Source organism: Saimiri boliviensis, chromosome X (genome assembly GCF_048565385.1).
Source record: "Saimiri boliviensis isolate mSaiBol1 chromosome X, mSaiBol1.pri, whole genome shotgun sequence".
Lineage (NCBI taxonomy): Eukaryota > Metazoa > Chordata > Mammalia > Primates > Cebidae > Saimiri > Saimiri boliviensis.
In genome coordinates, this window is record NC_133470.1 from 125,677,236 (window position 1) to 125,703,490 (window position 26,255).

Sequence of the window (26,255 nt, forward strand, 5' to 3'; positions counted from 1 at the left end):
ATCTTATATTTTATTTTCTATTTACCCAGGTTTGTCTTTGTTTATTTTGCTCCAATCCTAGCTTATACTATATGAGATTTTTAGTCATTTTCTTTCTTCAGTTGGTAGGTAAGTTATACATTTTATTTCTAGTCTTCTCTAGTGGCTACTATTAATGTTTTAACCTATTTACCTAAACTTACATATTTCTAAAAACTTATACAGTTACCAAGATTTATATTATCTTTCCCTAACAAGACAAAAAAAAAACTGCTCTTTATTCTCTCTGCATCTATGCATCACGTTAATAATGTTTACAATTATAGTTCCAAGTTGTTACTTAAAATATCTTTTTACAAAATGACCAGTACTGATTTTGACTTAATATGCTTTACTAATATGTTTTCTAAGCTGTGGTTCTTGCATCCTAGAACTATTCTCATTTTATCCAGAATTCCTTTTATTCTCTTTGGAGCAAAACTGCCAGTAACTATTTCAGAGACAGTCTGAAGGTGTTAAACTTTCCATGTATTTCATCTTCACACTAGGATGATAGTTTAGAGTAATACAGAATCCCTAATTCATAGTAATTTGTCCTTATCACTTTAAAATGTGTTCCATTATCTTCCTCTGATTCACTGCTTTGCAGGTGATCTGCCTTTTTTTCCTCAAATCTTTTTATCACTGAATTCTGAAATGTCCCTACAACGTGTCTGGTTATGGGCCTTTGAATTACTAGTATTGTACTCCTGCTTAGTGCTTCATGAGATTTTTCATAGTGATGTATGTGTTTTTTAATCGACAGATGTTTTCAACCATTTTTTTTTCAAATACTGCCTCTTGTCCCATTCTCTCCTCCTTGACCTCCCTCATGAGATAAATTTGAAGCTTCTAGGTTTATCCTGTCTACCTCTTAACTTTTCCTTCATACTTCCCAGCTCCTTATCTATTTTACTGCATCCTGAGATAATTCTTTATCTCGAGTTCATTATCTTGAGATTAGTTCATATTTAGAGCATAATGGAACCTATATTTATTTTCTTTCTATTGAGAAAGATCACTATCACTCATCTCACCATTTTAGTATTTCATTAGCTACATATTTTTGAAGGAAAAGAAAGAATAATTTATTGATATGCATATGTGCCAGATACTGTACCATATGCATTTGCAAATTTTACACAAATCACTAATATTACCCTATTTCAGAGAACATCCAAATATACATTCTGGGTAAGGGCAGGACTCTGTGGCCAAATTAGAAATGTTCTAATACACTTTGTGTATTCAAGGGGAATAATATAAAACTCAGGATTGAGCTCTAAGATTTTATTGTATAACAAGATCACTATGGAGATTTCTAGTTAGGTGTTTCTGAGATTTTCGGTGGGGAATGCTGCTTGACATTTTCATATAGGGCATTACTCGGGGAGCATCTCCTTCCCTAATAGCATAAAAAGTGTGATGATTCGCCTATTAAATCACAGAATTGTTTGGTGTCACTTATTAATAATAAAATTGACCCCAGTTAAATGACTATCATCAAAAAAGACAAAAAAATAACAAAATAAATAACAAAATAAAAAAATAACAAAATAAAAACAACAATAAAAATAACAGATGCTGCAGAGATGCAGAGAAGAGGGAGCCCTCATACACTGTTGATAGGAATGCAAATTAATACAACCGTTATGAAAAAAAGTATGGAGTTTCTTCAAAAAACTAAAAATAGAAATACTGTTATGTTCCAGCAATCTCATGTCTGGGTAAATATCCAAAAGAAAATAAATTAGTAATTCAAAGAGATATCTGCAGTCCCATGTTTATTGCAGCACTATTCACAATAGCCAAGATATGAAATCAACCTGAATGTCCAGCAATGGATGAACAGATAAATAAAATGTGGTATAAATACACAATGGAATATTACTCAGCCATAAAAAGAATGAAATTTTGTCATTTGCAGCAACATGGATAAGCCTGGAGGACATTACATTAAATGAAATAAACCAGGCGCAGAAAGTCAAATACAAATTCATGTTCTCATTCATATGTCAAAAAAAAAAACCATTAAAAAAAAAAACCATTGATCTCATGGAGGTAGAGTGTAGAATGATGGTTACCAGGGGCTGGGAAGGGTCGGGGTAAATGAAGAAAGTTTGGTTAATGGGTACAAGCATACAGTTAGATAGAAGCAATAAGTTTCAGTGTTTGGTTGCACAGTAGATTCACAACAGGTAACAATAACTTACTGTATATTTCAAAACAGCTAGAAGACAAGATTTTGAATGTTCCCAACATAAACAAAAGATAAGTGCTTGAGGTAATGGATATTCCAGTTAACTTGATTTGATCATTATACATGGTACCCATGAATAAAAAGATAACTTTTCCTATAAACATGTATAATTATGTATCAATAAAAATAAAATGTAGAAATGGGAATCCTAGGATTAAAGGACACTGTTCACTTGGGCTTTTTTAAGTACAGGTGAGTAATATGGTGACATAAGGTATAGTAAGAATTGGGAAGTATCTGTCAATTAAAAAGGACTTGTGTCTTCTACTTCCATGCTTACCATGGAACTAGTCTGATAAAAAGTATACATGGATTATTAGTAAGGTGACTATAAGCGCAAGGCCATAAATGCAATCTCGTTTACCTGGAGGTCCAGGGAGGCCAGGCGGACCCTGTATTCCAGGAAATCCTCGCTCTCCTTTTTCTCCAGGCAAGCCAGGCAACCCAATGTTTCCTTTTTCTCCTATAGTTATACCAGTTCCAGGTCTAGGAATTACCTTTATTACAAAAGAAAACAAATAAAGAAATGCAAAGAGGAAAAAGCTTATTCTCCTGAAAAGATTCTGGCAGCTACATATGATTCCAAAGTCATCAGTTTCACAGTGTTCAAATGAACAATCTTTACGACTACTACATAGATTATGAGTCACATTCTGTATCACTTCTATCTTCCAACAGATTAGAAAATGTCCAATACCAGTAACAACATTACCATGTTCCTGAGCCCAAGGCTTATAAAACTGAAAGTGTTTTTGATGTCTCTTCTCCTATAATTCACATTTAATTCATTCTAATCTCCTAAGCCTCACAATTCTTTACAGAAAATATCTCTCCAATTTGCCCCCTTGATTCCTGTTGCCACAGCTATATCGTCAACTCACACTTGGACTACTAGAAGCACCTCTGATCTTGTCCCCTTAATTCCAACCTATTGTTAGGATATGCTTCCTCAAAAACCGTCTGTGTGTGTGTTTGTTAATCATTCTGTTTAAGTAACTGCTTACTACTGTTATACTATTAACTGCTGCTACTTTTAATCCTGAACTGTAAAGTCACTTCTCACTTCCAACACCTCTCTCACCTATTTCACCTGCTATTATTCGTTACAACAAATTTTTATTATCGTGAAGTCTGATTCTAACCATTTCATTCAACTTGCACATTCTTATTTATGTCTTTGCATATTCCATTCCAAATATCTGTAATGCCTTTCCCCAATCTTTCCCTTTATTAACACACATTTATTTTTTCCTTTAAAAAAGAAAACTTCCCACAAATATATATATATATACCTACTATATGCCAGAAAAATTAATGAAGTCCTGTCTTTTCTTTATTTATTAAACTCAACCAACTAATAATTCCTTTTTACTCTGAATTCTTGTAACTCATTAAGTATTCTCTAAAATGCTTCATATTAAATAAACTAAATATTTAAAAATTCTTATAGACCTATAAAGGTAGATAAACTTCAGATTTAAGATACTGTCCGTCTAATGTACAAATCAACACCTAATAGCAGTGTGATATTTCATCCTGTCTCAATTGGGTGGATATAAGAAATATTCACACAAAAGGAGACAAAACGTTGTGGGATCTAGAATCAGAATAGTGGTTCAAAAGGGAAACTGGGCTGCTAAATAGGACTGCGTTCTCAAAATTTCCATTTCTTCTGATATTTATTAAAATTTTATCTTCTCATTTTATAAAGAGATTATTTCTCAGAGAACTGAAACTTATTTTAAAATGAAAGTGAATAAAACATATCTAAGATCTTCTTTAAGTATATCTTCATTAGATTTAGTACAGTCTTAAGTATTAATAACTGAGACTCACTATGGATAATAAGAATTAAATAAATGTTACTAACATGTCTGGACATATACGTTTTACAACATTTGCACTGTGGTGGCGTCAAAGCAGTTTGTAGTCAAAACTCTTACTAAATTTCAACCAAAGAAAAATCAGTATGTTAAACCTCAGCAATGATGTTTTATTCTTAATAAGACTGGAAGTATATTTGACTTAAATTTCATAGTGAACACAAACATGACAGAAAATCTGTAGCCAACCCCCCCACTCCCAATTATTCTTTCATAAAGCAGCTTCCTACACATGTTATTAAAAGTCCCTATAAAGCACACGCTCAGGAAGGAAAGAGGTGTGAATCAGACAATTACAAATTGAGAAAACCTATTAAGACTAAATCTATCTTTCCCCTGAGCTCTGCAGGGAAAAGGACCAATCCCCCCGCCCCCTAACTTCCCCAAGTTTTGTTCTGATTTTTTTTTAACTGAACCTTTGTAAGCAACGCTTGCACCACCTGCTGGTTGCTTGAAAAATGATTTGCCAATCATGAGGCAAAACAACCCAATGTCAAAATTTTAGACCTTTACCCTGCAGAAGTAATGCACAGGCAGAACAATACAAAGATCTTGAGGTCAACACTACTGACGTTTTTAGATGTAAAGACTTTTAAGCCAGTAGAAGTTGACAATGACTTGAAATTTTGTGTTCTATGAAGAAAAAGTAGGGAGTATGTAAGGTACAAAAATGATAATGCATTAATAAATTTCATAAATGAAGATGTAAAAAAAAAAACAACTTACAAGTCCAGGAGGTCCAGGTGGGCCAATGTCACCTTTTTGGCCCTGTTCAATGCAATTTTAAAATTGGTTAGTAAAATTCACATGAAAACATCAATATCCTCAAGAATATAAGATCAACTTTTCATAAAGACCCAGAAATCAATCATAAAATATCTCATATGAGAAATGTAACATGAAGTTTTGAAACAATTCTGAGCTAAGCCTAACCTGTGACGCTTCTCAGATTTACTAACTATACAATCTTGACCAAGTTAATTAACTTCTCTGGTTTATATACAAAGAATAAAGATTTTGAACCAGAGTTTTAAGGTATTTCTAGTTGTAATATTCTTTGATTTTAAGGTTCCTATTTCTAGCAAACTACAAATACTCTATAAAGAAGAAAATAGAAAAAAAATTGTAGCACTAGCATCAATGAAAAAATTACATTGTTTTACATTTAGCCAAGTTTCTTCTCATAAAACTAGTCAAGGACATAAATGTAGTGCCATTTCTATTAGTGATAGATATTATAGAGGTGATGGTCTAAAATATCATTAGTAATAGCTAGTAAATCTGAATTCCTTTAGTGAGCTTGCTCTTAGAAGCTAATGAAAGACAAGTTCAGCTAAAACTTTTATCCTTGATTAGCAGCTACAACAGCATTAAAACCAAAGTATTCAATACTAAAATGTTACTCTACTATTGGCCAAGACACAAGGATGATCTTTTTCATGCTTCTATTCTGGCTCTAGACTTGTTCATAGAAGCCATCCATCTATATACAAATACTACTGGACAAAAAATGATTTTCTCTGAATATTTCCTACCTCCCTTTATTCTAACTGTGCCTTTTAAGCCATGCTAGAACTTGGATCTAATTTGGAAATAAACCACCATTAAAATATGTGCCTTCTGGGTACTTTCAAGTTTGTAACACTTTTCCCTCCTTGCCTGAAAAACAAAAAAAGTTTTCAGTTTGTTTTTGGTACAAAACAATTAATGACCAGAAGGATTATACGACTGGTTATTTTGTGACGTGCTAAAAATCTGGTAATAGTGTGCTTCATACCTTCTTTCAAAGTCAGTTGAAAAATAGGTAACTAAATAAATGACCTCAGTCAGGCTGCATTTGCCCAGTAGGGAGAAAAAAAATACAACAAAGAATTAGCTACAGACTTACAGACAATAATTGCACACAGAATGGAAATGTTTAGTGGCAACATTCTACATTCACAGCTATAAGCCTTTTTAGTACGAGGACCTCACTAAAATAGTGCTGAATTCTCTTTGCAGAAAACAAAAGTTTTGCCGATACATGCTCAAAGTAAAGGCAATGACTTTTCACAATGGAAATGCTAAAGTTAAACAATGCTTAATGTATTTCTGCAACATGGACTGTGATTTATGGCAATGGAAGAAAATTTAGCATGTGTGGTATAAAAGAAAAATGGGCAAAGGATGAATAAAGAAGGCATATTTTGAACATAAAAGCTAGTTATGTAGATTCTTTACATTTATAACTCAAGCTTGGGGGAACAAAAGGATTATTTTAACTAGACTAAACCAGTTACTTCAAAGTATTAAAATTCCTACCTTTTCACCATCCCTTCCGGGTTCACCAGGGTAACCAGGATCACCAGGCAAACCCTTTAAAACATAGAGGACAGGGTGACATCAGCACAAATGGTGGGGTTAGGGAATCTCCAAAAATCTTCTTCTCCATAGAAGCAATGAGAATACTGGCAAAAATGATCAGTCAGAATTAACTTTTAGAACTTAACCAAACCTTGCAGGAATTCAAGGAGTGTTTTCTCAGGGGAATAAAAAAGCCTGAATCTTGGTGAGAACTCAGGACTTTGTGGCATTTAAAATTGCTCTATTCCCATAACCTCTCCTCACAATCAAGGTGAAAACCAGCAGCCTAGCAGCAACTAGAGAGGAAAGAACAGGATTGGAGCTCCTTCAAAGCCCCATTCCCAGAGAATTATCATTATTTGATCTGTCTGGTGGTTCAAAAGAAGACTACTTGCAAGGCTGCCTTTATTTGACCCGATTTGGGCTATCCCAGTGCAAATAGAGAACAAGAGAAGAGACTCCCTACCCCCAACCCCCATTTGTTGAAAACACTAAGAGGCAGTTGTTGAATATCACAGCTGCCTGAATCAAGACAAAGACCAATTGTTCCAAAAGAAGCCAGGAACTGAGGCCCTGAATTTACCTCTTGTTATTTTATAATACAAAATATTTTTGAACCAGAGATTGTAAGTTGAGGATTGCCTGTTTAGTAAAATATCCTGAAACCAATTTCTTTGAATTTAGTAATTCTAACCTGTCTTGTTTATCCCTTTCCCTTGAAATAACTTAAAAATTTCATCAAATAATATCTCTGTCCTTTAAAAACTCTTGCTTACTGTGCATACTGTTGATACTGAAGCTGCTTGAAATAATGTTCTTGGACTCACATATTTTCTTTCTCACCCTCCTTTTCGGTAGTAAGTAGAATAATTATCTGTCAAAACTTTTACTGAAAAAACGTGTTCACACACACACAAAAAAACTGTATGTGAATATTTATAATAGTTTTATTCATAATGGCCAAAACCCAGAAACAACCGAAATATCCTTCAATGGGTAAATGGATAAACAAACCATGGTATATTCAAACTATCAAATACTACTTAGCAATGAAAAGGAATGAACTGATACACAATTCAATGTATTATGGTATGTGAAAAAGATCCTGATTCAAAAGGCTACCTACAATATAATTCAATGTATCTGACATTTTGGAATAGGCAAAATTAAAGGGATTGACAAAAGATAAGTTGTTACCAGGAGCTTGGGAAGGGGGAATAGCGAGGGGATAACTACAAAAGAGCATGAGGGAACTTTTAAGGGTGATAGAAGTGTTCTTGATTATGGTGGTGGTGACACAACTGTATGTGTTTGTCAAAATACAAACTGTATAGTAAAAATGGTTCCTTTCATTGTATGTAAATTATATCTCAATAAATCTGACTTTAAAAAATAGAGGAACCTCAAATTTATATTTGGTGTAATTGAATTGTTTGAAATGCAAAGGATAAATGCTTGAAGGAATGAATACCCCATTATCCATGATGTGCTTATTTCACATTGCATACCTATATCAAAACATCTCATATACCCTCATAAATATATACAGCTACTCTGTACTCACAAAAACATTTTTAAAATAATTTCACAAAATTAAAAATTATATTCAGAAGACATAGGCTGTATAATTTCCATTCATTTAAACTATTTCCAGACCCCACACTCTTTGTCATATGATTCTCTACCACCAGATGTTATACCAACATATAAATGTTTCCAGTTTTGCAGGGGAAAGAATCTTATCTACTTACGGGGATTCCTGGTTGGCCATTTTCTCCATCTTTGCCTGGTTTACCCTATAGGATACAAAGAAATGACAGGGCAACAACATACATTTGTTAGTTAAGAAGTACAAAGTTAAAGACTATAACAAGCTTTATTCCTGGCTTGGACTACATTAAGTAGACATTTTAGACATCAACATTATAACGCCAGTAGTGATATTTTGAAACAATGGAAGTAATATGTAGGAAGAAAGAATAAAATCACAGACACACATACACACACACACACACACACACACACACACACACACACGCTTAGAATTTTTTGCAAAGAATATTAGCAGTTACATCACTTACTCTTTTGCCTGGCTCTCCTTGCTCACCCTTCTCACCTTTCACACCACCTGGAGGACCCTGTATACACAAAAATAGTTTCACATTGGTTCATGGGATACTGTGTATCAATACCAATTTACATTAAATGATGCTAAAGCACTTTAGGTTACTTACTGGAGGACCACGTATCCCTGGAGGTCCAGGAGGCCCTCGGTCACCAGGAAGTCCCTATGCAGTAGTAGGGGAAAGGAAATCAATGTTCGTACTGGAAAACGCATGTTCATTCTAAGCACTAGAGCTAGCTAGGAACATTTTTAATAAACTGAACCATAGCTGCATCTATGCTGCAGCAACATGGATAGAGCTGGAGGCCATAATCCTAAGTAAATTAATGCATGAACAAAAAATCAAATACCACATGTTCTCATTTACAGCTGGGAGCTAAACACTGGGGACACAATAGACACTGGGGGCTACTAAGGGTAGAGAGAGGCAGGTAATGCTTGTAAAACTAACTATTGGGCACAATGTTCACTACCTGGCTGATAGGGTCTGTACCTGAAACCTCAGCGTCACATAATATACCCATGTGACAAACCTGCACATACACCCCTGTATCTAAAATAAAGGTGAAAATTTTTAAAATAATAAAATAAAATACATTTCCCCCTAAAAATAAATTAAACTGAACTGTATACTCATGTAGTATAACCAAAGATAATAGGGTATTTCTAATTCACCGTTGAAATCTTTTAGGCAAAATTACCTAGAGCTATCTTTGCTCATTTCAGTTAATTTCTTGTCAATATACAAGCCAAGATTTGAAGTGAATAACAAGGCCACACTTAACATGAAAATAATGACAATTTTTTATTCTTATAAAATATTTTATAGAAAACATGAACACCTAAAACTAGGAGATTTTGGGGTCACATGGCATACATATACTTTGGCAAATAATTAAATGGCCCAATTCTTATTGATGGTAGAGTTTCAATATAACTTTTCCTTTATTCTTAACTTTGTTATTCGTATTTAAAAATGCACACATTCTGTTTGTTTGTTTAACTGTGGGCCAATATGCCATAAAATTGTATCTAATTTCCCTCATCTACTCTAGGAAAAGCAGGGTATCAGAAAATTATTTCTAAACACAACAAAGGTTTGTAGAGTAACACTATTTTTCTCCTTGCATATCAGTGAAATATAGAGAACACTGTCATCATTCTAACTTAACATAACCTAATTTTATACATGAATGGATTCTTCAAATGGCCAAAAATAGAAATAACCCAAATGTCCATCAACTGATAAATGAATGGATAAACAAAATGTGGACTATTTACACAATGAAATATTAATCAGCCATAAAAAAAAAATGAAGCACTGATATGTGCTACAAAATGATTTAACATGAAAATACTTTGCTAAGTAAAAGAAGCCTGGCACAGAAGACCACATATTATATTATACCATTTATATGAAATATCCAGAATAGAAAAATTTACAGAGCCAAGAAGTAGATTAGTGATTACATAGGGCTGGTGAATTTGGGGAGAAATAGGGAGTACAACTAGCATAGATATGGATTTATTTCGAGGAAGGCTAAGAATTTTCTACAGTTAGACTGTGCTGATGGTTTCACTACCCTGTGAATACACTAAAAAACATTGTATACTTTAAATAGGTGAATTCTATGTATGTAAATTGTTATCTTGATAAAGTTATTTTTAAAATTTAAAATACTTGTTATTTAAAAAATAACTCACATACTTGTTATTTAAAAAATGCCCTGATATATAGCCATATTTCAGTTTATAGTACATTTCAATGGAATGCCACTTACATAGAAAGATTATTTTTAACTTTTTATCATTTTATTTTTTCAGCTTTACTGAGGTATAACTGACAAATAAAACTGTATATATCTAAGGTATAAACAGTATAATGTTTTGATATACATATACACTGTGAAGTGATTACAACAATCAAACTAATTAACATATCCATAGGAAGATTTTCATTGATTTCCTCCCTACTTACTCACCTGATCTCCTTTCTGAAACTCTACATCAATTGGTCTTTTCTGTTCACTGATCTGCCCAGGTGGCCCAGGTGGGCCTTGAAGACCTTGCTCACCCTGTTTGCAAGATAAAATAAGAAGTGATATTTCATAACCTCCATAACCGTAGGAATAATACAATATGTAAGCTAAGATAATTGCAAGAAGCAAGAGAAAAAAAAAAAAAAGACAGTTCAAATGACTATAAAAAGAGAAAGCTGAGGGCTGAATCAACAACTCTCTTTCCTTACTCACCTTTTCACCTTTGGGTCCCTGGAAATTTAAGCCCATATTCCCCTGGAGAGAGAAGTTTCCATTTAAAAATCTTACTGCCAATAAGAAAAGGAATCCACACCAAATAAAAGACATAAAGAAAAGAAAAATTACCTTTGGTCCTGGAAGTCCTGGTGGACCAGGAGGGCCCTAAGAAGAGAAGACAAAAGAGAAAAAAAATGTTATATTAATAAGTTTATTTAAAATGTTATTTAGTTTCAGAAAAGAAGTGAAAAAGCCCATTGAAATTTCTTGTTTACTTCCATTTTAATCAGAGACACACGTTTTAATTGATTAAAATGAGCTAAATGAATGTGAGGACTTCTGATGACAGACTAGAAATGGGCAGGAGAAAAAAGCTGGGATGGGTAGAGGTAGAGCAGTAGCCCCAGTGCCAAAAGTCAGTTCAAAAGTTAATCTCAACAGACCTATCAAACTTTTCATATCAGAATTAAAGGTAAAATTAAGTGACATAAAGCAATTAACTCTCAAGTTTTAAAAAGCATGTGTTTATTTTTTAAAATCTAGTTTGATTTTTATACAATCTGACTTCGTGTATTTGAGAATGATTCAAAATTTGAAAAATTAAATAGGCACCTTCCTGCTCAAGTCTATTACCTTTTAATCTCAATAGACCTATTTATTTATATATTGTATCTTGGTAGCATTTCTAAGATTTGGCTTTACCTCTTGAATTAGGGTTAATTCAAGGAATATCCAGAAACATAAAGTGAATTGGTTAAGTGGCCACAGTGGTTGAGGAAATTCAAGGTGTAACAACATACTCAAGGGGCACCAATGTTGTAACACCAGAATTAGGAAAAAGGGCCATAGTACATAGTCTTAGGTATTGCATGAAGTCTATAACTAAAACAAACTAAAGGTTTTTCTAATCTTCTCCCAAAAAGTTATAGGAAAGCAGAAATCACAATTTCTTCTGGTAGATTCTTCTAGTATTTATCAACATTACTTCATTCAAAAGAACAGGGCCAATTGTCACAAACAAAAATGTACAATCTATAAAGGTATAATGAAAACTGTCACTTAAATATATGGTAGATGAGACAGTGGCACATGAGAAATTACTTCTACTGAAATACAATTTTCTTGCCCTTTTAAGAGGGCAACAGCAAAGCTAAAAGTTAAAAACATGACTTGAATGAAATCTAAGTATTTCAGAAGTAAAAATAGTTAGAATTTACTAGGATAGAAAATAAGAGTGACTACAGAGGTAATAAAGTAAGAGAATCAGTTGCACATTCAGGATCTGTAGAAGTTTATGCTTCTTTCCTGGGGTACTAAAACCTGTGACCAATTGCACAGTGCTCACTCCCCTCACCAATCCTACTGTTTTATCCCAGGTACCGAAGAAATGAGAGCCCATATGCTTAATAAAGCTCTGTCTTTGTTCCTCTTAAACAAAAAATTGCAGCTTGAAGAAACATGTTTCTTCAAGTGATTAGAAAACTGCCTTAAAAGACTTTCTGAAGTGGCCAGAATTTACTTCAACACTGACACATCAAGAAACAACCAACAAAATACTTCATCATAAATCTTTCCTTTTAGGTACCTCACTTTTCCATCTATGAAATGGAACCATTACTTAGCATGCATATTATTAATCATATCATTGTAAAGTCACCTTTAAATAAGAAAATTACAAATTATTAATATTTGTAATGTATTATGTTTTCAAGTATTATAAATAATATTAATATTTGTGAAAGAAGTCAGAAAGGAAAGGGGGAGAAATTAAAGAAGAAAGCTTACCATTAAGCCTGGTGGTCCTGGGGGTCCAATTGGCCCTGGTATACCAGTGGGACCAGGTAGGCCCTGTTATAAAGGTAGTAAATAAAACGATGAAAAAAGAAAAGCAAACAAAAAAATCCCCTCATTGTATCTTTTGAAATGAAGTCTCGCTCTTGTTGCCCAGGCTAGAGTGCAATTGTGCAATCTTGGCTCACTGCAACCTTTGCCTCCTGGGTTCAAGCGACTCTCCTGTTCAATCCTAGCTCCTGAGTAGCTGGGATTAGAGACACCTGCCACCACGCCTGGCTAATTTTTGTATTTTTAGTAGAGATGGGCTTTCAGGAGTTCAGGCTCATCTTGAACTCCTGACTTCAGGCTATCCACCTGCCTTGGCCTCTCAAAGTGCTGGGATTACAGGCGTGAGCCACTGCACTCAGCCTCCTCATTGTATCTTACGAAGGACTAAATGGATGAAATTTAAACTTCATTTAAACTTCAGTTGTCATTAGAATTCTGCTCTACACTTTTATCATTCAGCAATATTATAAGTGAAATTTTAAAATGTATAGGGATAAAAGGATTAAGTAATTATAAAGAAAACTCATGGTTTAAAGTGGTAGACAAATATAAGACAAATAATAAGGAAAATTTACAAAATAAAGTAATAAAGGTATGTATTTAGTTGGGGCTTTATGCTACAAATGAGAAGGGAAAGGCTACTATTTTCAAGAGAGCGTCTCTAATTTTAAAACAGATAAGATTAAAGACAGGGAACTGAGAGTAACTAGGATAAATTTTAAGAGAATGATACAAGTGTTACGGAATAATTTGGCATGTTGAAAATTCAAAATTTGCCTAAAATCTAGCAATTCTATACTTAGATATAAATCATGGGTTTTTTAATAATGAAAAACAAAATTGTAGGCTGGGCATAATGGCTCACACCTGTAATCCTGTTACTTTGGGAGGCCTAAGCAGGAGCATCGCTTCAGCTCAGATGTTCGAGACCAGGCTTGGTAACATGGTGAGACCTTGTCTCCATGAAAAATTTTTAATATTAGCCAGGTGTGGTGATGTGCACCTATAGTCCCAGCTACTCAGGAAGCTGAGGTGGGAGGATTGCTTAAGCCCAGGAGGTTGAAACTGCAGTGAGCCATGATCATGCCACTGTACTCCAGTCTGGGCAAGGGTGCAAGACCCTATCTCAAAACAACAACAACAACAACAAACACCACATAAAACAAAAAATACCAAATGGTAGTATGTTTGCAAATGAAAAGTTATATGAAAGTGAAACTGAGTGAACTAAAGCCATACACAATAATATGGATGAATCTTAGCATATCAAGTAGAAAAAGTAAGTTGCAGAGAACTACATAAATATTACATTATTTTATAAAGCAAAAGTAAATATTCTATTGCTTAGAAATATATGCATATATAATAAAGCTATTTTTAAGGATCCGTGGAAAACTCGGATGGTAGCTATGTCTTGGAATAATGCAGAAGGATGTGACTACCTAGAGACGCACAAGTTGATTCAAAATTATTTTAATTTTCTAGCTCTTAAATGTTCATTTATAGTTATGCTTCATAGCATACACATATTTTGCATGTATTCTATTGTATTTTCAAATATTACTTCATAACAAATTATAAAATATAAAGGACAAGACTGAGTGAATTTTAAGAACTATGGATGGGTAATACCAAGTAAGGAATGAGAAGGTAGCTAATGAAAAATTCCCCAACCTTGTATATTAGTGATAAAGTACCAGAAAATTTTGATTTTTTAATTTTGGGCAAAGAAATCAATTATTATGAAATATAAAACCTAAGAAATTGATCTCCTAATCTATAAATACTCAAAAGTTACTGCTGTCTCTAGGCATGTTACCTGTAGGCTAACAATTACATTTGATATTCACCATGCATAAACTGTATTCGTTCAGCCTTCAAAATATGTTCATATGTTATGTATAACTGATAGTGTTACAAATGACATATTTTAATATATTAAATGGGACACCCATAATTTATTTATTTTTTATTTTATTTATTTATTTAGAGATGGAGTCTTCCTCTGTTATTTATTTATTTTGAGACAGAATATCTCTCTGTTGCCCAGGCTGGAGTGCAGCAGCGGATCTCAGCTCACTGCAACCTCCACCTCCTGGGTTGAAGTGATTCCCCTACCTCAGGTTTCCGAGTGGCTGGGACTATAGGTGCGCGCCACCACACCCAGGTATTGTTTTGTGTTTTTAGTAGAGACGGAATCGCACCATGTAAGTCAGGATAGTCTTGATCTACTGACCTCATGATCCACCTGCCCTGGCCTCCCGAAGTGCTAGAAGTACAGGCATGAGCCACCATGCTTGGCCTCTTAATTTTTAATTTTAATTATACCATTTACAAAAGACCCTAGTGCTCTCCACAGTACAATAATAAGAATATAGAACCCTATTTTCTGCTGCCAGTCCCCAAACAACTGGATAGAAAGGTAAAAGAATGAAGCAGACGTTAAAATTCCCCCGGGTCCAGATTGCTTTTATTTTCAGGTAGAAAGCACATGTAAGGTCTAGGAAACATCTGATGATAATTTATATGACAAAAACAGAGAGTACTAAAGGTTGAGGGATTTATCAATATAGCAAAAAAGAAAGTCAATGGCTACTTACTTGTATTCCAGGAGGACCTGGATATCCCGGATTACCCTTTGGTCCTGGCAGTGAGGACATAATTATACTACCTGGTTCACCCTAAAAGAATCCATCAATGGAAGTTCTAAGACACAGTTATTACACATGAAAACCAGCAAAACCACAGAAAAATGATCTGAAGATTCAATTCGTAACATAGATATAATAAAAGATTAGGCCATCTCAGTAATAAAAAGGCATAAGTTTATCTCTTAAAGGAAAATGAGGAAGGAACCAGAGTACACTGAAGAACAATAGATTTATTAAGAGTATAGTACCTTCAGTTATTCATTAAAAATTTTGTAGTAAATATTAAGCATTTGCCAACAATTACGGTAGGTCCTGGATAATCAGGAATGGAGAAGATAAACAAAGCCTCTCTTCCCATAAAGCTAACAACATAATGGGAAAATACAGACCCTAATATATAAAAATATAAGATGACAACATCAAGAGCTGTGAATACCAAGTGCTATGTAGAAAAATTAACATGGTACAATAATTGAAAAAAACTAGTGGAGAAAATTAGTTTGGGTAGTCAAAGAAGGGCAATCTGTGAAGGTAACATTCGAGTTCAGACCTGAAGAATAATAAGCAGTCATCCAGGTAAAGATAGGAGAAAGAATGTTAGGCAGTGTAAACCGTATATACAAAAGACCCCAAAAGCAAAATGTTTGGCAAATCCCAATAATTAAATGCAGACTGATGTGGTCAATGAGCCAAGGAATAAGTGGTTTAAGATAAGGCTGTAAATGTAGGCAAGAACCACAGCACGCAGTTCTTAAAACTACGGACTTTACCTTAGATACACAGTAGAAAGCCCTTGAAGATTTATAAGCAGAGGGATTACATGATCAATTAACACTTTTTAAAAATTATTATTGGTTGCTTTGTAATGAATAAAACAAGTGGGGAGGTAAGGATGGAATAGTAGTGAAAAAAAGAAACTAGATAAGAAATTATTGCAGTAATCCAGGTGAGACATTATGATTAGTATGGTAACACTGGAAATGGAAAAAAGTGGTCGAATTTAAGATGCATTTTACAGGCATACTTAGTATTTAGTGATGGAATTCAATGAGGAGGTGTGTGAAGGAATGGAAGACATAAATATTAACTCTAAGGTTTGAGATCATGTAAAAGTATACATAACATAGAGAGATGCAAATTTGAGATACAAAGGGTCAGAGGGAGGAGAGGGTTTATTTTGTGGGTGGATTAACTTGGAACATGTTAATTTGAATGTCTGGGAGATATCTGAGTGGAGATGTCAGAGAGGCTGATGAATACACATAGCTAACTTAGAAGAAAAGTCTGATTTGATACTCAGTAACTAGACAGTAATCAATAATATGAGCATCAACAATATTGCTGGGCATAGCAAAGAAGAAAGAGTACAGACTGTGATGTGATGCTTGATAGACATAAAGAATGGGCTTACATAGAAGACTGCAGAATAACCAGAGGTGCAGAAGAAAAATCAGGATAGTGTCACAAAAGCCAGGGGAAAAAAGTAATTCTAGAGAGAATAGGTGGTCAACTGTATCAAAGTGTAAGAAGATGAAGACTTAAAGCATCAGAAAAGAAACTCAAGTCTGATATGCACATTTTCAAGTGTATCAGCACAAACAAGGTACTTAAAGCCATGGGAACAGAAGAGACTACTTAAGGAGAGCTTGTAAGTTTACACCTGCACAACTTCTAGAAACAGCAATTTTAAGACAGAAGTTTGAGTCATCCTATTGAAGTTCCAGGTTTTCCTAATATTTTATTCAAAACATTTGCTTCCTGGGATGAGATGCTTACCTTCATACCTGGGATCCCAGGGGGTCCCTATTATTAAAAAGAAAAGGAATTTTATATGTATGAGAGAGAAACAAGCAAACTACAGAATGCTTTTAAATACGGTATAAACTGATTAGGCCGCTGTAGGGTCATTTCTGAATACAACATATCTTAGGATACTTAGAGGTGACATTTATGTAAACATGAAATCCTTGCTTTTGTCCAGCAGAAAGCTATATTACCAACTTCTTTTTGAAACATTTTCCTTTCCTCTAGTTTATTACTTTAAAATGTATTACTTTATTCCACATGAATCCATTGGGCTCTCTCGCTACATTTCCGCTTCTTTTGTTAATTCCTATATTCATCATAATCCCAAATTCCAAATTTTATAACTTACTGGAGGACCCTGTAAACCAGGAAAACCGGGACTGCCTGGAAATCCACGTTCTCCCTAGAAGGAATTAAAAATAAAGAGCATGGAGGAATAAGAAATACAGAATAACTATACCATCAAGATAATGACTTGATGAAAAGATTTCTGTAAAAGCCATTTTGAAACATGCTAGATTGCTAAAAATTCATTAGCCTTCAATTTCCAATTACTTCAACATCAACTATACATATCAATTCAACTTTTATCTTAATTCATCCATTCCAATCAGAAATAAAGAAAAAAAAATTCATCTACCTCACTTGTTTTCTTCCAACAAAACCATTTTGAGACAATCACGCCACAAATTCCTGACCATCATCACATTTAATAGTTAATGATCTGCCCCAATGTGCTGCCCATGTGTTATATATTCTTATTTTAACTGCTCTATTGCATTTTTATTTTATTGTAAACTATTTCAAATTATTTTTGTAAAGAGGAAAAGATGGTAAGAAAGGCGGCCATTAATATCACCAAGAGGGCAATAATAGCAATAATTCTAGCAATTGCAGGTCATTAGGTTTTCTAGGCACCCATTTTTTCTCACTCCCTATTGTAAAGTACTAATATGGAGACTTGGTTTAGAAAACAAAAGCTAAAATTGCCGTAGAAGAACCCCCAAACAACCTCCTCTCAAATACCTATATGCCAGGTAATTCTAAAAACAAGTTCATCAGAAGGTTTGAAAGAATAAAATTACTTACTGTGTGTGTCATTGAGAGTACAATACCCTTCTCTCTACCTCATTACACATGGAAAAAGTAGGCCCAGAGAGAAAGGAAGTGGCCTAGACATCAAGTTTAGAAGACAGAAAAAAAAAAAAAAAAAAAAAAAAAAAAAAAGAACCTATACATTGTGGCTCCAACATCAAGGTTCATTCTTTTACTTACATTAGTAAGAAATATAAGAAAAGCATTCAGACTTTATGCAGAGTAAACCATTTTAATTTGTTTAAAATTTGTTACTCACATAATTAGAAGACTGAAACACAAGCTAATCAATGCTCCCTTTAATCATATAGCACACTATACTCATTAGAGACACATTTTGCCTTCAAATTTGAAACTTTGGCTAGTGGTCTGTTTGTTGCTTAAAGTACACTGGAAAAAATAAATGAATAAAAATAAACAAATAACCAGAAGACACACAAAAATGTAGTTCCATTTTAACATTAAATGTGTCATGCAAACTAACCCCACATTGGTTCTATCACTTTAAGGTTGTTCCAGCTAAAACAAAGAACATGATTAATCTTCACAAATCCAAAATTTTTAAAAATTATCATTGACAGGGTTACACTGAAGAAATATTAGAGATGAAAAGAACTGTACTGCCTTCAAGTATATAGCACAGTAATTATCACAAAATATGGCCACTGTAATGCAAAATAATTTGTTCAAGTTATTTTAAATACATGCCGAAATAAAATCTGACATATGCCATTAGTTAGAAAGATCTGAGGTATTTTATGAAAAGTTTTACAGAATATTATATGCAAAACAGAAAATACCAAAAGGAAATACAGAGAATAACAATATATTGCATTAACCTAAAGGCAAAGGAAAAAGGTAAGAGAATAAGAAGTGGCTATGATAGGTAAGCTTACAAGAAGAGCAAGTTTTCCTCATTTTTTTCTTGCTATCTATTACTTTATATTAAATCCAGCAGTTGACTAAAGACAAGAAACGTTGGATCAAAAAAAATAATGTCATATCTAAAGTTAGGGTTCTTTAACTTTAGATAATAACCATATCTAAAGTTAGGATAAAGAACCCTAACTTTTTACACTGTTGGTGGGAGTGTAAACTAGTTCAACCATTGTGGAAGACAGTGTGGCCCTTACTCAAGGACCTAGGAATAGAAATTCCATTTGACCCAGTAATCCCTTTACTGGGTATATACCCAAAGGATTATAAATCATTCTATTATAAAGACACATGCACATGTATGTTCGTAGCAGCACTGTTTACAATAGGAAAGACCTGGAACCAACCCAAATGCTCACCGACGATAGATTGGACAAGAAAAATGTGGCACATATACACCATGGAATACTATGCAGCCATAAAAAAGGATGACTTTGTGTCCTTTGTAGGGACATGGATAAATTTGGAAACCATAATTCTCAGCAAACTGACACAAGAACAGAAAATCAAACACCGCATGTTCTCACCCATAGGTGGCTATTGAACAATGAGAACACATGGACACAGGGAAGGGAACATCACACACTGGGGTCTGTTGTGGGGGGCAGGGGAGGGACAGCAGGGTGGGTGGAGATTAGGGAGGGATAACATGGGGAGAAATGCCAGCTATAGTATGGGTGATGGGGGGATGGAGGCAGAAAACCACATTGGCATGTATGTACCTATGCAACAATCCTGCATGATCTGCACATGTACCCCAGAACCTAAAGTACAACTTAAAAAAAAGAGCCCTAATGTTAAACATGGCATTATCTAAATGTATTAATAAATGAATTGTCTTTGCTGATAAAGAAGTTTCAGGTTTCATACTCATATTTTACAGTAAAAACTGATGTGTTGTATTACATACAGTTTTTTAAAGATTTTTCTTAAGGAAGTTATTAGGTATATTAAAAAAATCTTAAAAACATGGAATACTTGAAAATTTAAATTGTACCTAGTTTTTTAATAAAGGCAAAGCATATGAATGACATTCAGAAGTATTACTTTCAACAACTGATATAATATTTGAAACACATATATCCTAATTCCATTTTAATTCTCACCCTACTTCATGCTAAAGCCAAAAAATAATTCGGTAAGTAATCTTCAACCCAATGCAATATCCCAGCCAACTGTATATGCTTTGAAATTACTAATAGTTCAATACATAGAAAATTATAGTCAGAACATACTTTATGTGTTGTTCTAGACATGAAGCCACTATGTCCTTTCTTCTACATTCTTCATATTGATTGCTTTAGGTTTTTAAGTCATTGTTGTCCAGTATACGACCCAAGATAAAGTAGATGAATCTCACCTTGGTTCCATTGCATCCAGGAATACCTTGAGGTCCTGGGGCCCCATCATGGCCTGGCATTCCCTTTGAAAAGCGACATAACAAATGCATAATATGTCTTCGGCTACTTTTCAAGAGGTTTCAAAATAAAATGTGAAATGCTACTTACAGGAAGACCTGGTGTCCCTGGAAATCCAGGAAGTCCAGGAGGACCCTAGAAGAAGAAACAAAATCCTTAAACTAAATGACAACCAATAACAATAAAATAATATCCTACCTAAGGATATTATGAAAATTATTTTAGAATAGATTTGGAAAAGTTGTGTCTCACTGTTTATTACCACTCATTGTTCTCCGAAACATTAGTGAAAGATCTCTTACATGTGTTTAAAAGTCTCTTTTATTGAAAACTATAAAAGAAACTTCAATTCGAGGGAGGATTGTCTTCACTGCACATATTCAGAGCAGGCAAATTTGTGGATGAAGTGTCTCTTCTAATGGATAAAGATCTCCCATGTTTGTAATGAAAAATTAATTCAGCAGGGGATACGGAAGTGGCAAATGTATTGCCTCTGAAGACACTAACAGTGAACACCCCCAAAATTCTTAAATCTGTCTATCATGATTGGCGAAAATACAAGTTTGACAATATTTTCTGTAGGTGAGGCTATGATGAAAATGTATTCTCATATACTGCTAATGAAGATTCAAACACTGTGGAGGGAAATTTGGAAATATCTAGCAAAATTATCCATGCATCTGTCCTTTGACCTAACATTTTATGTCTAAGAATCTATTCTGAAGATACCCTAAAAATTAGGAAACAAAAACAAAGTTAAAGCTGAAAGTAATTAAGTTAAAGTTTAGAAACAACCATATAACCAGTTATAGTTAAAATTAGAAACAACTTGATATGGTTTGGCTGTGTCCCCACCTAAATTTCATCTTGAATTGTAGCTCCCATAATTCACATGTGTTGTGAGAGGGACCCGATGGGAGATAATTGAATCATGGGGGCAGCTTCCCTCATACTGTTCTCCTTGTGGTAAGTCTCATCAGATCTCATGGTTTTATCAGGCATTTCCCCTTTCGCTTGGCTCTCATTTTCTCTTGCCTGCTGCCATGTATGATGTTCCTTTGCTCTTCCTTCATCTTCCACCATGATCGTGAGGCCTCCCCAGCCATGTGGAATTGATAGTCCATTAAACCTCTTTCCTTTATAAATTGTGCTGTCTTGGGTACATGTTTATTAGCAGTGTGAGAACAGACTAATACACAATTCGACTGTCCACCAATAGGAACATGTACTAAATAAATTATGGTACATTCACAAAATGTAAAACTATAATTACTATGTAAAAGCTAATGATTATCTTTCAGGCGAAGAATAACAAAGTAGGGAAATGGCAAGAATGAAAGAGAAGCATCTCTGACTACACCATGGAAATATTTTAAATAATTTAAAATTTTTAAAAAGGTAAGAAAGGAAATCATTAAAAATGAAAAATAAATTGGATCCAGTGTATGTTTCAAGTTGTTGACATAACCATACAGAGAAAAGAATTACTTCAAGTGCCTTTCATCAAACATGGTATCTTGACTAGTTCTTTAGCAAAATTGGTCAATTCAAAGGGGGAAAATGCAGCAAAGAAATAATTGATGGCTTTCAAGAATCCCATTATCACTTGTAAAATTTAAATTGTTATTTTGTTAAGTTATAAATTGTTATTTCGAAGCATATTGTAGGAAATAGGCATATTGTAGGAAAAAGCAAGTAAGAAATTACATTATGTTATTAGGAATAAAGATTTTCACCTCAATATAGAGAGAGAGATGGGGGAGAGATTAATAAGTATACAAAACCTTTCTTAATTTTAAATTAGAACTGGAAGTAATAGCATGAATTCACATTAATTTTTCTCTTAAAAATGCATATTTCCACTGAGAAGACATTGAAATGGTGACAATTCCAGTAGCAATAAAAACCCCTAACATTCAGACTGTGGCATCTAAGTCACATTTTTCACTAAAAAGAACCTGGAATCAGAGACATGGAACATTTTGGATCTAAAGGGAAAATGCCAGGGATGAGCCTGAAAGGGCCTGTTATACCAGAAAGCAAGATGTTATGAGAGATCAATGGAGTTTTGTGGAAAAAACACAGACAGGAGTCAACTTTGAAAGGCTCTTGCAACCAAAAGATGGGACAAACTGGCCTTCAAAAATTGAAACACACAAATTCCATGTGCTTATAATGGAAAAAAAAGAAGTCAAAGAATCTTCCTTGATGACCACTTGAAGTTTCTGGTGTAGCAACTCATTGCCCTATTAGAATTCCAGCTATTAAACTAGAATTCCAGCTAATAAATGAATGATTAATAGAATTTTTAAAATCAGCATCTTTCAAGTCTGAACAAAATAATGACCATCAGTGGGTGCCAAACAATTAGGTGAAAGTTGACGGAGAAATTGTTAATGGCAGAATCAGGCTAACATTATCTGAGACTGCTAATCAAACCTAACATCATAAAAGGAGAATACCCTGATATTCATGCTGCATATTTATTCAACAGTAAGTTCACCACACTACTTACAAAGTATACTTTTACCTATTTTCTTTAATGTTACTGCAGTATAATTTACATACAGTAAAATGTATTAATCTTAAGTTTACAAGGCAACCTGTAATTTGCAAGAAATAGGGGGACAGAGGAACAATTTAAATGACATCAGGAGGAAATAAATCAGCCAAATCCAGAATGTAGAATGCAGTACAATGACCCAGTTTTTCCAATGGAATAATAAAACAAGCTTAATAAACAGCAACCAAAAGCAATACATGGAACTTGCTTGGGTCATAATTTGAACAAAGCATTGTAAAAGACAACGGAGGAAAACTGAATGTGGACTGGAATGTCAGAGTATATTGAAAAATTATTCCTAATATTTAAAGGTATGATGATGGTTTAGTAATGTGGTTGTTAGTTAGAGGGGCATGCTGAAGTATTCATCGGTAGAATGAACGATGTGAGGGATTTACTTTAAAATATTTCAAAATATAAAGTGGTGGGGTATATGTTAATCAAAATGATCAAAATGTTAATTTTTGAAGCTGGGTGATGGGTACATAGGGGTTCATTATACTATATGCTCTGTACATTTGTATACATCGATCAGTTTCCACAATAATGTCATTAAAATTCTGCATGTAAAGAATTGCCTGTGAGTTGACACCTGAGGATGCAGAAACTATCAGGCCACCTATTCCCAAGCACTTTAGGAGTTCTAATTGAGGGACATGGAGTATCCAAGCAATCGCAAGCACCTGCAATGGGAATTGATAAAACAGCCCATTCTTTTTAGTCTCAATAGTGCTTAGAGTATAGAATATAGTTAATGTTAACTATAGGAATTTTAAAATTATTATTATTATAAAGGGCTTTACTAGTATATTCATATCCATGTCTTACAGAAAAATAAAGAATTATGTCTGCTGAAATAAACTAAGGGTTTTGAGATTTTTCTCTGCTTTTCCAGTACCCTGTCCCTATCAGTCATAAGATGCACATAAGGCAAGCTACATGCTGTTAAGAAGTATACAGCAAACAGAATGTTTTTAATGTTTGTAAAATTTCTACATCTACTAAATTTCTGAAGATCAAATGATGAAAATGTCTGGTTGTCTTTATTACATACATAAACATGCCATGCCACTATATATTTTATATTCAAATTAGGGAGCTTCTTTTTTTTAATTGCATTTTAGGTTTTGGGGTACATGTGAAGAACATGCAAGATTGTTGCATAGGTACACACATGGCAGTGTGGTTTGCTTCATCAATCTATGAAAACAAAATCTCAGAGCTAAAAGGGACCTTGGAAATTGTTCTGTTTAACTCTCTAACTTAACAAATGAAGAAATTGAGGGTCAGAAAGCTAAATATGATTTTCTAAAAGCCAGTACTATTTTTAAGCCACAATTTCCTCTCAGTTGTAAAATACACTGCAAGATGTATGTCAACTTTAAAGTTTTTGAGAAAAAATTATACTAAATGTACATTTCAATTTTGAGATGCATCCTTACTTTTCAGAGCCTTAAGACTTGGAAAATCATGCACATTAGAACTGAAGAAATGTAGTGTACCAAAATAGTTATTCTTTAATACAGTGGCTTAAACTTAATCTCTTCAAGATACACAAAGAATTATAATGTTTATAAATGGTACACTAAGAGGGTATACAGCCTGAAGTAACCAGCCCTCTGGATTAGGCTAAGATGATCACACTGGTTACGAAGTTCTGTTTTAAACCAACTATATGATATAGATTTTTAATTAAATGACAAACTTGAGAATTTAGAACTTTCATAATTCCCAACCATAAGCTACTTTAAAGTCCTCTTATATTAAATATATATGTGTATATATATGTATATATATATATATACATGTACCAATGCTTAAATTTAACTTTTTGAAGACTGTATTTATCTTTCTACCTTTTAATATGGGTCTTTCCCAACAGTCTCATAATATTTCATTTGGTCTTTATCTGTTTCCACCAATAAAGTATTTAATACAGAGCAAATACTACTTACTCTGATTCCTTTTGGTCCTGGTGGCCCTGGAATTCCATCATCACCCTGAAAAATACAACATTTTTAGTTTTTTTCCTTCAAAAACGTCCTCAAAGAACTAATTTTCAATTATAAGATAGGAAATTTAAACTACTGTAAACATCTGTGAAAGTTAGTGAAAAACTTATACACCCAAGAAAGAATCATTTATTATTGAGACTGAAAGCACTGAGATAAACTGCATGACCCAAAATAAGAAAGGCCTTTATTTACTCAGAAGGAAATCACTGACATATGAATGAAACTTTATACCTGTAAAGTTAATTATGAATCATACAAATAAACAAAGTGAAATATTGATATAGTCATTCCCCAAATCATTTGTTTGTAAACAAAATAGGAGCTGAAAATCTCAGAAGTTCCCACATTATGTCAATCTGCTTGCCATGCTGGTATAATGAGCATCATCTCTGAGGCTCAAATATGAGCTATTCTTGAAATTGCTGTTTTTAAACCTCTGCTTTGTTTTATAATGCACTTTCTATTGGCAGAGCTTAAGAAGGATTTTAAAAGAACCATAAACTTTCTTTTCTAGCTTCTGCTGTCAATTACATGCAAAAAGAAGCTGCCCATGTTTGTATGTTAATATATGTACCTATTTCTAGTCACAACTGCATTGCTGATAATTTAGTCTTACCTCACTGAGTTTTCCTTAACTATTTTCTTTAAAAACATAGAATTAAAAAACCTAATTCTGCATCAAGGAAAAGGAACTTTTAATAGCAAAAAACTGAAACCTACCTAAATGATCATCAATAGAGGACTGGCTTAACAAGTTATCGTTTATATATACAATGAAATACAACGCAGTTATACAAAATGAGGAGATTCTATATATATTGATAACAGGATGTCTACAATGTATATTAAATAAAAACAAAGGTCAAACAGTGTATTTAATGTGCTACTATTTTACAAACAAAGGGGGCTAAAGGGTGTGTGTATAACTCAGGAACTAATGGACACAGGTGTTAAGGATATTTTTCATTGTATACCTTCTTTTTTTTTTTTTTTTTTTTTTTGAGACGGAGTTTCGCTCTTGCTACCCAGGTACCCAGGCTGGAGT

The 26,255-nt window shown here is 33.8% G+C and overlaps 1 protein-coding gene across 2 annotated transcripts in view; it reads right to left on the reverse strand.

The window, feature by feature from the left end:
• The window catches only part of COL4A5 (collagen type IV alpha 5 chain), a 243,291-nt gene that overhangs the window by 95,373 nt on the left and 121,663 nt on the right, over positions 1-26,255 (reverse strand). For both annotated transcript variants that reach the window (XM_003935864.4, XM_074391651.1), the window contains exons 5-20: positions 25,151-25,195; positions 20,723-20,767; positions 20,575-20,637; positions 17,533-17,586; positions 17,154-17,180; positions 15,327-15,407; positions 12,670-12,732; positions 11,014-11,049; positions 10,882-10,923; positions 10,612-10,704; positions 8,739-8,792; positions 8,586-8,642; positions 8,256-8,300; positions 6,463-6,516; positions 4,888-4,929; positions 2,643-2,775 (exon numbers count right to left, since the gene is read on the reverse strand). In XM_003935864.4, coding sequence (XP_003935913.1) covers positions 2,643-2,775; positions 4,888-4,929; positions 6,463-6,516; positions 8,256-8,300; positions 8,586-8,642; positions 8,739-8,792; positions 10,612-10,704; positions 10,882-10,923; positions 11,014-11,049; positions 12,670-12,732; positions 15,327-15,407; positions 17,154-17,180; positions 17,533-17,586; positions 20,575-20,637; positions 20,723-20,767; positions 25,151-25,195 — 934 coding nt within the window. The remainder of the gene's footprint in view (positions 1-2,642; positions 2,776-4,887; positions 4,930-6,462; positions 6,517-8,255; positions 8,301-8,585; positions 8,643-8,738; positions 8,793-10,611; positions 10,705-10,881; positions 10,924-11,013; positions 11,050-12,669; positions 12,733-15,326; positions 15,408-17,153; positions 17,181-17,532; positions 17,587-20,574; positions 20,638-20,722; positions 20,768-25,150; positions 25,196-26,255) is intronic.